At 43.6% G+C, this 15,151-nt stretch overlaps 1 protein-coding gene across 2 annotated transcripts in view; it reads right to left on the bottom strand.

Moving 5' to 3' along the window:
* Positions 1 to 15,151, bottom strand: part of DNAJB6 (DnaJ heat shock protein family (Hsp40) member B6) — an 82,863-nt gene that overhangs the window by 24,021 nt on the left and 43,691 nt on the right. For both annotated transcript variants that reach the window (NM_001257911.1, XM_015135376.3), the window contains 3 exon segments: positions 8,276 to 8,346; positions 8,903 to 9,044; positions 11,503 to 11,634. In NM_001257911.1, coding sequence (NP_001244840.1) covers positions 8,276 to 8,346; positions 8,903 to 9,044; positions 11,503 to 11,634 — 345 coding nt within the window.

The raw sequence follows: 15,151 nt of genomic DNA, 5'->3' as shown, positions 1-15,151 counted from the left end.
GGAGTTCGAGATCAGCCTGACCCACATGGAGAAACCCTGTCTCTACTAAAAATACAAAATAAGCCAGGCATGGTGGCGCATGCCTGTAATCCGAGCTACCTGGGAGGCTGAGGCAGGAGAATTACTTGAACCCGGGAGGTGGAGGTTGCGGTGAGTCTAGATTGCGCCACTGCACTCCAGCCTGGGCAACAAGAGCGAAACTGTGTCTCAAAAAAATAAAAAGGGGAGGGGGAGTAAATATGAGAAAATTTATAGAGTTTTCCAACTGTAAAAAATATGATATTCCAATTATTTTTTAAAATCAGAATAGGCGAGGTGCGGTAGCTCACACCTGTAATCCCAGCACTCTGGGAGGCCAAGGAGGGCAGATCACTTGAGGTCAGGAGTTCGAGACCAGCCTGACTAAAATAGTGAAACTGTCTCTACTAAAAATACAAAAAAATTAGCCGGGGGTGGTGGCAGGCACCTGTAATCCCAGTTACTCAGGAGGCTGAAGCAGGAGAATCGCTTGAACCCAGGAGGCAGAGGTTACACTGAGCCAAGATCAAACCACTGCACTCCAGCCTGGACGACACGGCAAGACACCATCGCAAAAAAATAAAAATAATAGAATAAAATCAGAATACCAAGACTAAAGTGATGAGATAAAAAGCAATGTAAGGCGTACCGACTTCCTGGTTTTCCGTAACAAGTTAGAAAAGAAAACACACACAGAGGGCGTTCCCCGCTTCATGTAGTGATACACTGAAGAAACGTGCACACCTACGTATTAAGACAGCACTTTACAGCTGTCTGTAAAACAGGACGTTGAAAAAAAAAATTACACTGTCACATGGCTCTCGGGTGTCAAACGCTCTCCCAAATCTACATGGGGTGTTCCTCACGGTGACTGCACCTTTCATCTGAAAGCATGACGAAGACTGGCCTAGAAACGAGCTGGAAACGAGCTGCATTTCCAGATGCACTGCCATCCATACAGGGTGCAAGAAACCAGATGGGACGAGAGTCCAGCAGAAACGTGGTGGACAATGCGGGCAGGAAGTCTGGGACAAAGCTGGCTGTTTTCCACACAACCACCTTTCCAAGTAAATAAAAGTACACACACACAGGAGTAAAAAATAAAAATATGGGGCAGTTTCGTTACAGGCACACGCACACACACACGTCTGTGTAAATAATTAAGACTACCACACAGTAAGTCACATGAACAAAAGGAAAACGGGGGGAAAAAAAAACACACTTTCAACACAGCAGGCCACAGACTAATCAACTAGTACGTAAAGGGCTCCTATAAAATCAGGAGAGTAAGTCCACAGAAAAAGAGGCACACGCAGGTAACACAAGATGCTTGCCCTAGATAGCCAAGATGCAGATTTTAGAAATTATTGACAGTACTAGCAAGTGTGACGACACAGACCCCAATCCATTGTTGATAGGAGAAGACTCCTTCTGAGAAATCATTTTTGACTGTTTTTTTTTTTTTTTTTTGAGACAGGGTCTCCTTGTTGCCCAGGCTGGAGTGCAGTGGCACAATCACGGCTCACTGCAGCCTCACATCCCCGGCTCAACTGATCCTCCCACCTCAGCCTCCCGAGTAGCTGGGACTACAAGCGCACGCCACACCAAGCCCAGCTAATTTTCTATTTTTTGTAAAGACGTGGTTTGACCATGTTGCCCAGGCTGGTCTTAAACTCCTGGGCTCAAAGTAATCAGCCCACCTCAGCCTCCCAGAGCACTGGGAATACAGGCACGAGCCACTGCGCCTGGTAACCTACCAATTTTCAATGCACACGTTTCTCAAGCCAATTGCTCAACTTCTAGGTACCTAATTTAACAAACTGCTCCTACAAGTACATAAGACTCTACACAAATACCTTAAATATTACATGGAAAAGGACACCAACGCTTTGCCAGGCTCCACATGAGACTTGGGCTGAGACCCAGTGGCTGCTAACTGCCACCAGACATCAGCCATGGATGGGGACAACTGTGCCCAGCCACTCACTAGATAGACCACTCATGCTGGGCACAGACCCCAACTAGGGGAACTTGTCTTTCCTGCTTGTCAGGGGCTGGCAGAGAAGGCTCAGCCCCCAGCAGCCACCGCAGGAGACCGTGCCCAGTGCCAATTCATCTGTGCCGGGACCGTTGACCCATGGACATTGAAAGATACGGCTGAAAAGACTCGTGGAAAATAGTTTCTCGTTCGAGTTCTGGATTTTACTTTCTCAGAGACCTGGCATTACGTAGAGCAGCCCTGGAAGTTTTGGGTAAGAGGTTATTTGGCCTAGAGCTGACGAGCAGCAAAGTTCTCAATTTGGCGGAAATGCATGTAAGAAACGTGTCTTGCAGGCCGGGCGCAGTGGCTCACGCCTGTAATCCCAGCACTTTGGGAGGCCGAGACGGGCGGATCATGAGGCCAGGAGATCGAGACCATCCTGGCTAACATGGTGAAACCCCGTCTCTACTAAAAACACAAAAAAATTAGCCGGGCGTGGTGGTGGGCGCCTGTGGTCCCTAGCTACTCGGGAGGCTGAGGCAGGAGAACAGCGTGAACCCAGGAGGCGGAGCTTGTAGTGAGGCGAGATGGCGCCACTGCACTCCAATCTGGGTAACAGAGCGAGACTCCACCCAAAAAAAAAAAAAAAAAAAAGAAACGTGTCTCCTGCAGGCTGCAAACTCCACAGTTCCCTGACGACCACACCCCGAGCTTATGCTCCGACTGCTGTTCCTACCAGCAATGTCCTGACATTTAGTGTAAACTGCTCTGGGCCAGGAGTGGGGGCTCATGCCTGTGATCCCAGCACTCTGGGAGGCCAAGGGGTGAAGCGCTCAAGCCCGAGTTCAAGACCAGCCTGGGCAACATGGCGAAAACCCCGCCTCTACTAAAAAATACAAGAAGCTATAGCCAGGCGTTACGTCGCACAGCTGTAGTCTCAACTGCTTAGGGGCTGAGGTGGGAGGAATGCTTGAGCCCAGGAGTTCCAGGCTACAGAGAGCTGTGACTGCACCACTGTACTCCAGCCTGGGTTACAGAGCAAGACCTGGTCCAAAAGTTAAGTAAAATGTAAAATAACATAAAGGAATGAATGAATGAATGCTCCAAGCCTCAGGAGCCACGTCTCCCCCACACACCATTAGCAATGAGACCCTGTTGTTGGGCACAGCACTTCTTGCCAACTCAGGGCAGCTGTGGGAAGACAGAGGAAAATGTCACCTCTCAGACCTCCCAGCACAGCGCTGACCCCACGGGAAGCAAACCACATCCCGTAGGTGAGACCGGCGGGAAAGAGGCCCCACCCCACATTTCTGCAACAATGTTTCAGCACCAAAGCCTCCTTCAGAACACCTCCAGTCTCTATGGTTCCGGAAGTTCTGGGAGTGATTTCCCACCAGTGCCTGAACGGCAGTCAGTTCAGTAACCGGCTAGGGGGAAGAGGAAGGACAAGGTGGGGGAACGGGATGACAGTGCTGCCCTGTTTAAGAAAGAAACCAACCTAACAGGGCAGAAAAGGACACTATGCTAGCAACTGCAGTGTGCACCGACGAGACTGTGGCATCGACACTACACAGGCATTTGCTAGTCAGGGCTCCCCGGAGTGGAGAATCTTTGTAAGCCAAGACGCAGGTCCTTCTGATCCACATGGCAAGCTTCCAACAGCAGGCTGGGCTGCAGGCCACACAGCAGGAGGGGTGCAGGAGTGAGGCCCTGCTCTACTCTCCAGGCAGCCAGGGTCCAGGGCATCTCTGAATCAAGGGCTGTGGGACGGCAACCACCATCGGGGTTTCCGCAGCAAGATGCTTCCAGGGCACACCTGCCAGGACACAGCAGTAGCAAGACAGACAAGAATTACTGCCTTCACAGGACCCGCATTCCTGTGGGAGTTGCGCTCCAGGGCAGGAATCTTCTCCCTATCAGGGTACAGGGAAAAGGGCAAAGCGCATTCGGGGGTCTCAACCCCTGAGTCTGCAACTCACCCAGGCCACAAAGCTCAGAGTCGAATCCTTAGTGAACAGTTACGTGACACTAACCGATACCCTGCACAAAAGTCAGCAAATACTGACCAAAGCACAGAAGCCAAGACCGGCTTTCTGATGCCCAATCATAAACTCTGCCGCCTCTGGAACTCAGTGACATCTAGATTTCTAACACAGGAATAGCTGCTGTGACATTCCGTCTTTTCACCTTTTTAAACAGGAAGACGAAATAACGTAGCCAAAGACTTCGGTCTACCCCATTTCAACCACTGGTCACACTTTAGTACCAAGGCCTACATCTAGTTCCCCCCATGTCCCTAGAACAGCTAGGAATACCATATCCAAAGGCTTTGAAACCAAGACCCCAAAGGGTAAGATCTCATACTTTCATCTTTAAAAATACGAGCAGTGGGTTATGTAATTCAGCCCCCTCTAGACCCCACTAAATCAAGTATTCATATCAACTAATTTTGTGCTTGAAAACCTCCAGAAATAATATCTGCCTCCATTCTGTTACTGAACATGCTAATGGCTAAATTTCAACACCGCTGCCCATCAATAACAGAGAATATGCCAATTATTTATTACTGTTGAATCCTCTGCAAATAAAAATGTTTCTAATTCATTCCGTAGTGGTTAAAACAAGATCAGTATTCCCTGAAGAGAAATGATGGCTAGAAGGTAATCAAGACAGGATAAGCAGGCATTTTTAAAGCTTTAATTAACAAACAGAAACTAAAATGGATTGGAAAGACAATCATCCCACAATGTTCCTCAAGCGTTACCACACTGTAAGGAACATTTACTTCAGCACGCCAGGTGCACAGGTAAGTTTAGCAAATGGTGACACTAACTCCACCCACTTCTAAAAGCTACTTACTGGAGGACATCCAAGAGGAAAAGCGAGTCACCCACGATGCCAAGACTGACTGACATCTTTCAGATGATTTAAAACCCTGAGTTTCCAAAATCAAGCCTGGAATCTTTGGAGTTTAAAAAGCTTAAATTTTATAAAGGATAGAGATATAAGGAATAATCCATCACTGAATTAAACCAACGGGGGCTGGGGAACTACAAGGAATAGGAAAATAGGAGATGACAAAAACACAGATTATTGAGCCTTCCAGACAAAAGGATGCCAAACAGCGATTAAAAAACTACAGTTTGGGTACAACATACACTGCTTAGGCGACAGCAGCACCGACATCTCAGAATTCAACACTACAATATAATGCATCCACGTCACTAAAAACCACTTACCTCCCCAAAAGCTATTGAAGTATTTTTAAAAATTAAAGACTTTAAAAATAAAACTTAAGACTCTCAAACAGGGACATTGAGCACAAACCAAAGACAGCAGACGCACATCCCGGAATGGCTGGGACCATGTGGGGCCGTGCACAACCAGGCATGTGCCGTTTAGGAGCGTTCGGCTTCCTGTTTTCAAAGGCGCTTAACACTACAGAAAGTAAAGAGACGGTTGACTTTACCAGAAACTAATTTAAATCAAATGCTATTCTTATTCCAAGTCATCATTTACTTGAGTGATGCTGTCAATGCTCAAAGCCATTTCCTAACTTTTCAAAGCTGCTCTCATGCACACTTAGACTGAATTCTCTAGGAATAATCTTAACAGGGTTTAAAAATCAAAGGTGTAAGATTTGACAGCAACAAATAGGTTTTCTATTAGTAACTTAATAAAATTAAACTTCTATCAACGGAAGAACAGAATAAAAGTAATTTTCTCAGCCAGGCGCAGTGGCTCATGCCTGTCCAGCACTTTGGGAGGCCAAGGTGGATGAATCACTTGAGGTCAAAAGTTCCAGACCAGCCCTGACAACATGGTGAAATCCCACCTCTACTAAAAATACAAAAATTAGCTGAGTGTGGTGGCAGGCACCTGTAATCCCAGCTACTCAGGAGGCTGACGTAGGAGAACCGCTTGAACCCCGGAGGCAGAGGTTACAGTGAGCCAAGATCACGCCACTGCACTCCAGTCTGGATGACACAGCAAGACTATCTCAAAACTTAAAAAAAAACGGTAATCTTCCCAAGTACAAATGAATGCTCCCTCCCCCTCAAAAAAAGTTTTCACCAGAAAGATTTCTTAGGAGTCAAACATATTTTACCTGTAACACCATGTTGAGTAGGCTGTTCACAGCCAGAGTTGCATGAAACACTCCACGAAGTCTAGAACAACCAAATGTATTCTAAACTTTTGCAGCACCAAAGCTATAGCAAACTGTTTCCTAGTTTAACAATTACAGGTCAAGACTTGTCTTCATTTTCCTGGTCTTTCTGGACATCCCTGGATGTCTCAAGGCTGCTACACTGACTCATCCCACCCACTTATGAAAAATATAAAACCCTGAAGTCCAAAGTATCTACTTGAATTTCTCATTTAGTAACAAAGAAGCCACCCGTCCTGATAGCATAAACAAAAGCGCACTCTATGATCCCACAATGCTAGTTGTGAGGTGGGATTTCCAACACTACAGGGCGCTGTCCCGCTTTCCCGCACTTGCCATGACTGCATACCTACCTTATCCAGAGACACGAAGTGCCGTGTGCTGGGTTATTTCCGACACAACAGACAAGCACATTACTCCTTCTTCTTCTTGTAGTTCAACTGTCCCCAAATACTTAACTGTTGCTATGCTTTTTTGAGCTCCTATGAAATTCCTTAAAATATTTTTTACTTATTTTCAGAAACAGCACATCAGGTTCCTTAAACGCTCTGGCATATCCTGAGCAATCTCTATGCCCTCCTGCAAAGCCAGCACAGATGGAAAGCGCTGTTTGTCAGGGACCCGCCCGTCCTTCTAGCAGTTTTCACACTATTTAGTTCCAAAACAAAACAGTTTTAAATCCAGTATAAATCTAGTTCAATATTCACTACAGCTAGGATTCTAGTTACCAATGGCAATCATGAAAGGTATTACAAACTGAGAAACAAAAGACCTTTATTTTGCTCACTCCTAAATCATTCCATGACTGTCCCATGCATACTGTCCAGAAGTGATTTTTTTTTTTTTTTTGAGATGAAGTCTCGCTCTGCCTCCCAGACTGGAGTACAATAGCATGATCTTGGCTCACTGCAACCTCCACCTCCCGGGTTCAAGCAATTCTCCTGCCTCAGCCTCCCAAGTAGCTGGGATTACAGGCACCTGCCACCACGCCCAGCTAATTTTTCAGTAGAGACAGGGGTTTCACCATCCTGGTCAGGCTAGTCTCGAACTCCTGACCTCAGGTGATCCACCCGCCTAGGCCTCCCAAAGTGCTAGGATTGCAGGAGTGAGCTACTGTGCCCGGCTCCATAAGTGATCTTACATCAAATCCTAAAACCTAGAACATACTTTAAGAATGAAAAATTATACAATGGTTTCTTCCCTCTCCTGTAGAAATGTTACCATAATTAAATGTTTGATCAATTGCTAAATCGCAACTTACAATATGAAAATCTTCATATACTTCAAATATACTGAAGAAAATGTCTACATGTAACTGAGGTGCGGCATAATAGCACGAAACGCTATTAAAGTGACACTAGAAGCCCAGGCACAAATCATACACAGACACAAAAAAGCTCCAGATCCCACTCAGGAAGAATGCACCAACACATTCGCATTTATTTTCTTTTTTTTTTTTAAAGCAAATGACAAAGACCCAGTTTACCAGCTTTACTTTTTTAAACCTAAGCTTAACATTACATATTTAAACAATTGTCAAAACTTACTAAGTTGCCAGCATTCATGCACAACTAGAAAACATCCTTAATTTATATTAAACCAGAAATGTATTACCATTAATGCATTAATATCTTTCACTACTAAATACTGAAAAAAATTGAAATTATTTCTGTAGAAGAATCGTCCTGGTAATGTTAACTTCACAGCAGGCCGACACTACGTGGCTCACATTTCAGACACAATGAAAAGCAGGTCCATGCTGGTGTTAGTGTACAATCTTGTCCTACACTAAAGAGTCAAGACTCACCTTGGAGTACGTTTAATAAAAAAGCAAAGTGCATACAGAGATTTACAACAATTTTAAAGACAAAAAAAAAATGGTCCTATTATGTGGTCCCAACAATAAACTCAAAAGTCTATGACAAATAGAGGCTCCGATGAGCTGTTTATAAATACTTTAGGTACAATTATACTGAAAGTCGAGTTCGTTTGAAATCTTCAAAAAAATGTTCCTGTTAATCCTCAAATGATGCTTGTTATAGTTTAACATTTCTGTTAAGCGCGTGCGTTGAATTACTTGTTATCCAAGCGCAGCAGCTGCTCCTTACCATTTATTGTTAAGGACTTTAACTGGCCGTCTTCTTCAACTTCTACTCTTTCTTGACCGTTCTCGACAATTCTGTAGGAAAAAAATTCATTTAAAAACCTTTCCGGTAAAGTAAATACATGTGTGAGGGTAACTAAGTTTTTTAAGGACATTACTGAAATACACCATGAATATAAGTAATTTTCAGGCTGTAAAAACACGGCTGAAGCCAACCTGTGAACAATACGTCTTCCTTTCCTAAAACAGAATTAACCTGACAAAATAAATTGTCTCAAATACTGTACAGGTGGATGCTAAATACAAGCAGAGGCTATAAAACAGTAAAAGCTTTACTATTAAAAATTCTCCATTCAGTCATCTTAACAAAGCTGCAGAAACTTGTTACACTTAAGTTATTATCTTTTATTTACAACTTATCTTTTATTTACATTAAAGATCCCCTCTAATCAACAGTTAAGTAAAATTTAAGAGGAAGAGCTTTAATTAATGAATTTGGAGAGAAGATTTTCATGGTGCCAGATGCAGCACACAACAAGCTCTGCTTCACACTCTGGGAGACGTGCAGCATGGCACCAGTGAAACATCATGCCCACTTACTAAAAATATGAAATGCAGATTAGCACAGTACCTCTTTGTAGTGATTTTTCTGCCATTAACCATTTTAGTTGAAGTTGATATCGATTTGAAGTTGCCCATGCCACCACCACCAAATGACGTGGAAGAGAATGAAGTGAGGCCCCCATGACCTAGTGACCCAAATGAAGTAAATCCTACAGGAAAACAGAAAAGAAAAATGCTTAGAGAAATATGTCAACTACTAATGCAAAGACAAGAGTCTGAAAATTCAGTAGCAGACTGTTTAATGTTAAGACGTAGAACCAATGAATAATAAACCATGCAACTAGCAAGGCCTCAGCCGAAGTGCTGGGGTGCCCAGGGGGAAAGACTCTCTCAAATCCCTCAGTGGGGACTCGAGGGGAACGCGAGAGTGCAGCCTCTCACCCTCTCCTCATGCAGAGCTTCACTGGACATGAGCAGCCTTTCTGACATGGCAAAGACCACCCCGGCTTGTGGGTGGTCTGCCGGGCACCACGCAGCACATGCGTTGTGTTAATGTGAACATTCTGGAACCGGGACCGGTATTAAGCTCCAACCAGCAGAGCAGCCTCAGTATCAAAGCTCTGTTTGCTATGGCATGGCTTGTAAACTCCACGGACTGTGATGGACACCCTTACCCCACAAGAACAGAATGTCCTCACCACCGCAGAACAGCAAACCTAACCGGCTTCCTTTCTCTTTACCAAAGAACCACAGGGGATAAGAATCTAAATTATTAAAAAACTAAAATAACTGTAGAAAGAATACTACAAGCATCCATCTGAAAAACCTATGTCTCTACGGTTCATGGACACCATTCTCAATTATACATTATGGACACTGTATCAGTGCGGACACCGAAAAATTTCACAAGTCACACTAAAGCAAACCTATTTTTTTATATTAAAGCTGGTCTACTGGTTAGAGCTTAATACTTGTCCTGCTTCCAAAATGCTCACATTAACACAAATGACGCATACCTCTGAACATGATTCAATCATCTAAGGCCAGATACTGTCTAGTGCTAGTGGCGTACTGAAGAAATATGTGAGCCAGGTATGTTAAGTTTACCTTTTCTAACGACTTCACTGAAAAGCAGAAACTAGTGAAATTAATTGCAGTATTTTATTTAATACAGTATATCCAAAATATTTCAATTGGAAATACAAAAAATCAAATTGTTTGTGATACTTTATACTGTTTTCCATGTTGCATCTTTGAAACCCAATGACTGTTTCACACTCCCGCTGATCTCCATTTGGAGCAGCCAGGCCTCCAGGGCTCAGGACCCACACGTGGCTGGTGACCACTGCAACGGTCTAGATCAAGCCTCGCTAAGTACTTATTCTTGTGATACTCTGTAAGGCACCTCAGAAGTGGAGAAGGCTTACACCCCCACCACACACACACACACAGGAGCCACTGATTACTTTTAAAAAGGACTATTTACATGGTATTTTTAACTAGTTTTCTTAACCTGTGGTCAGCATATTCCATGGTATCTAAAGAGAGGATCTGTTGAGGGAAAGCACATCAAAACTGAGGTCCAATCAAGCAGAATTCACTACTTACCTAGATGGCATGAGCACAATGTTAAAAGAAAATAAAATTCTGACCATTATGAAGGAACCCCATGTAACAAGCTCTCCCAATTCTTACCATGGAGGCTTAAAAATAAAAATGAGAGAATCAAAACAGCAGCTGCAGGCCAGGAGTGGTGGCTCATGCCTGTGATCCCAGCACTCTGGGAGGCCAGGGCAGGTGGATCACCTGAGGTCAGTTCAAGACCAGCCTGGCCAACATGGCAAAAACCCTGTCTCCATTAAAAATACAAAAATTAGCTGAGCCTGCTGGTGCACACCTGTAATCCCAGCTACTCAGAAGGCTGAGGCACAAGAATCACTCGAACCCAGGAGGCAGGAGGCTGCAGTGAGCCGAGACCATGCCACTACACTAAGAGTGGCACTTATTAAAAGTGAGACCCTGTCTTTTTAAATTTAAAAAAAAAAAAAAAAAGAGCTCCTCTGTGAAGAGAAACTGGGTAAGCTTCAGAGAAAAATGGGATGCTAATTCTTCTGGCTAAACTCACAGGTATATAATGTGTGTTTATATACATATTCATATTACTCCAGTCTATAAGCTATGTTTCCACTTATGAAGAGCTACGTGAGCGAGGCTGACACTTCACTAGTGAGTGAGCCTGGCCTGGGCTGGTGTTAAGGCCTAGCCTTCGATTCCATCCAGTGGGACACTCCTGGGATGCTACCTATTTGCGCACTTTTGTTTTAACTGCAAAGGAGGTTAGACAGCATGAAGGTTAGTGAGATTTTCCAAGTGCGTTACTTTCCACCTACTGACACAGAACATACCTTGCCCCTTTTTAACTAAGAATTTCATTACATTCTGGCCTTGATTATTATATTAAGAGATTTCCAAGTACAACATTCTTAGGAAGATTAGGAGAAAATGTAGGTTATTAAGCATAGACTTGTATACCAAAAAAAGCTGGCAAATCTACAATGCTATTCTACGAAAGCAATGCACATATTTTAAATTACTCTAAAAGAGTATTATGCTTATAAGTACTAACCACTGTTAAGATAACAGAAATTAAACCTAGGGATTTAATACCTGTATCAAAAGAAGAAAATCCACTTCCAAAAGACGGGAATCCACTGAACGCGGAGAAAAACGACCCCGTCCCTCGGCTTCTGCTTCCTCGGGGACCCCTTCGATTCCCAAAGAAGTCCTCAAAAGGGTCTTCTAAAATCAAACATAAACACACACTATGAAATCTTTTTTTCAAGTTTTTTTCCTCATGTGACAGCTACAGTAAGAGAAAATAGATGTTTGTAACATATTCAGGAACAAAAAGCTTAAGACGAGGTTGTAACAAAAGAGCTTATCTACAGAGTAACTGAAAGACTACCTCACCAACAGTTTCACCAACTGTTTAATTCAACTAAAACTACAATACCTTATATCAAATAAATTACCAGACTTAATTTAAAAACAGCACATATACACATTCTTTATGGAGCATCAATATGCACTTCAAACTCAGCTCTTTTCACATCACTGATCTGAGGTCCTGTTAGATGCTATTCCTGCTATGACCACTGGAAAAGTGAGAAAAGCTTTACACTGAGGCTGTTGTATTCCTTGGGAGTCTGAGTTGCCTTCTCCAAAGCAATTCAGAAACAAACAGAAAAATGGATTACCCTAACATGCACATACACACACAGAGAGAGAAGAGGAATGGTGTGGCCATGTAAACTAAGTGTAAATACCTGATGAACCTCGGCAAAGGAAATTCCTTTCATTCTAAGTGTGATGTCTCAAAAAACTTTTAAGGATTAGCTGAAATCAATTCTGAACAAATGTTAACCAGCAGACATAGATTACGCCTGAAGGTGTCTCAACAGAAAATCACCAATGTGAGGAAGCATCACGCTGCCAAGTGGAAACACAAAATGCTCCTGAAAATCAAGATCAGAACTGACTGTTTTGTTTTCCTCCGTTGGTGTTATCAATCAATGCATACTTACTAATAATTCATAAAGTATACAAAGCTTTTTAATTTACCTGGGTGCTGCATTAATTACTGTAATTTTTTCAGAAAACATGGGAAACCTGTGATAAAAGCAAGGAATCCTAATAGATGCATTAAGACATAAACACATGCAAGGTATAAAGACAAAGGCAAGCCACAACCAACTAAGAATTAATATGGCCTATTTGCAGGCCAGAGTGACCAAAGAAGGGAGTGGATACATTCGAGTCACAAAGGTTAACAATAAATACCGCAGCACACAAGGATACAACAATAAGCACTGAAATTAGGCAGAAATCGAGACTCATGAAGCAACTGAGGTTATGAACAAGAGTGACTTGATCCAGCTACTCTGGAGGCTGAGTGAGAGGATTCCTTGGGCTCAGGAGTTTGAATCCAGGCTGGGCAACATAGCAAGACTTTGTCCCTACTAAAGAAAATTCAGGCCGGGCGCGGTGGCTCAAGCCTGTAATCCCAACGCTTTGGGAGGCCGAGACGGGCGGATCACGAGGTCAGGAGATCGAGACCATCCTGGCTAACACGGTGAAACCCCGTCTCTAATAAAAAATACAAAAAAAAAAAAACTAGCCGGGCGAGGTGGTGGGCGCCTGTAGTCCCAGTTACTTGGGAGGCTGAGGCAGGAGAATGGCGTAAACCCGGGAGGCGGAGCTTGCAGTGAGCTGAGATCCGGCCACTGCACTCCAGCCCGGGCGACAGAGCGAGACTCCGTCTCAAAAAAAAAAAAAAAAAAAAAAAAAAGGATCGACGTACAGGTGGGCAGTCAAAACCCTAAGATGCTGGGTACCCCCAAGACCAGCAAATAGTACATAGTGAGGAGCAAAGGCTGAGGAAGCTTCTGCATAGCAGAGAGGACAGAGGTCCACACCAGACTATCATAAAGCTCGTCGGAATGAAACTGGCCAGTCGGCTTTACCCAATGCCAAGCCCAAGACATTGAGTGGCAAAGAAAGAAACACTGGGAGAGCTCGTCACTGGTTACTTTTTGGAAGACAGAAGAGGAAGAAGGCATGCACGACCAGTGCCCGGACACCCCATGCGCCAATCTGCCCCTCCGCCCACAAGCCAGCGAGAGGTGGAGACCTAGAGGAGGAATGGCAGAACGGGGATGCCAACAAGAAGTTACTCAAACTGTTACTGACTGCAAGTTACCGCCCACATTCCACAGTCAATGCCCCCCACCCATAAAAATAAGAAGACGGTCATAGGTACTTTACAAACAGACCTTACTGTCCCCCACTGTTCTACTCAAAGACAAGAAAGAACAAAAGCAAAGATGTTAAATCATAACCTTGTATCTAAAACTAGGAACATTTTGTGAATTTCTCTAGGACACAAAAACTGCATCCAATTCCAATAAAATCCAAGCATTCTATTTAGTAACTTTCTACTTTATAGCCATAGCCTGCACACCACTGGGTCACATATGTTATCTGACATATCTACAATATATCCCCCCAGGTAAAGAAACAAACATTACAAATACAGTTAAAACTGATTATGCTACGGTAACTCTCTTCATCTCCCCTAGGAGGTGATCCTTAAAAAGCATTTCCAGGAGGCCACAGTAGCTCACGCCTATAATCCCCGCACTTCGGGAGGCCGAGGCAGGCAGATCACTTGAGGTCAGGAGTTTTGAGACCAGCCTGGCCAACATTTTGTACTAAAAATACAAAAAAAGTTAGCCAGGAGTGGTGATGGGCACCTGCAGTCTCAGCTACCCAGGAGGCTGAGGCACGAAAACTGCCTGAATCCCAGAGGTGGAGGATACAGTGAGCTGAGATCGCGCCACTGCACTGCAGCCTGGGCAAGAGAACATGAGTCCATCTCAAAAACAAAAGGCATTTCTGCATTACCATAAATTGAGGACATTAGCATATATCTGTAGTTTCAGCTCCTAAGGAGGCCAAGACAGGAGACATCCCTGGAGGTCAGGAGTTCAAGACCAACCTAGGCAACGTAACAAGACCCCTTCTCTACAATAAATTTAAAAATTAGCCAGGTGTGGTGGTATACATCTTTAGTCCCAGCTTCTTGGGAAGTTGAGGCAGAACTGCTGAGCCCAGAAATCCATGGTTGCAGGGAGCTATGATCACACCTGTCAACAGCCACTGCACTCCAACCTGGGTAAGAGTGTGACAGTGAGATCCAAAGAAAGGCACTCGTGTGGCCAGTCTCACTGTCCATACCTGAGTCCCTAAACCAAGTTACTTTTACACACTCTACAACATCTATATCCTTCTGCAATTTCCCATTTATCAATGTTAACAGATTGGTTCAGTCACAATTTCTTTAAATCCATGGCAACTAAACCCTTAGAAGTTGTCCACAAGGCATTGAGCTTTTGGATGCATCTTGAACCAGTCAGTGTCTGAGTGATAGCAGTACTAGCCAAGTTATTTTAACTGGTTTCAATTCCAGGCTAAATTAAGACGAGGACATTCATAATTATAAACATCATCTACAGAAGCTACCTCAAAAGCTGGTTGAGTAAGTATGTTATGAGAAAGCCAACGCTTTTCAGTTCCATTTTCTTGTATGAAAAAAATCTTTATCTTGTTTATTTCTCTACTGACATTTTATAGTTTAAATATAATTTTTTACAATTCAGGTATTCACTGAATTTTAACTCCTATAATTTCAAATATTAAAACCACAAGTTACCCTAAAAACGAAGTCTCATTTATAATACAAACAGTGTTAAGAAAC

The sequence above is a fragment of the Macaca mulatta genome, chromosome 3, assembly GCF_049350105.2.
Source record: "Macaca mulatta isolate MMU2019108-1 chromosome 3, T2T-MMU8v2.0, whole genome shotgun sequence".
Taxonomy (NCBI): Eukaryota; Metazoa; Chordata; class Mammalia; order Primates; family Cercopithecidae; genus Macaca; species Macaca mulatta.
This window is presented reverse-complemented; position numbering and strand designations above follow the sequence as displayed.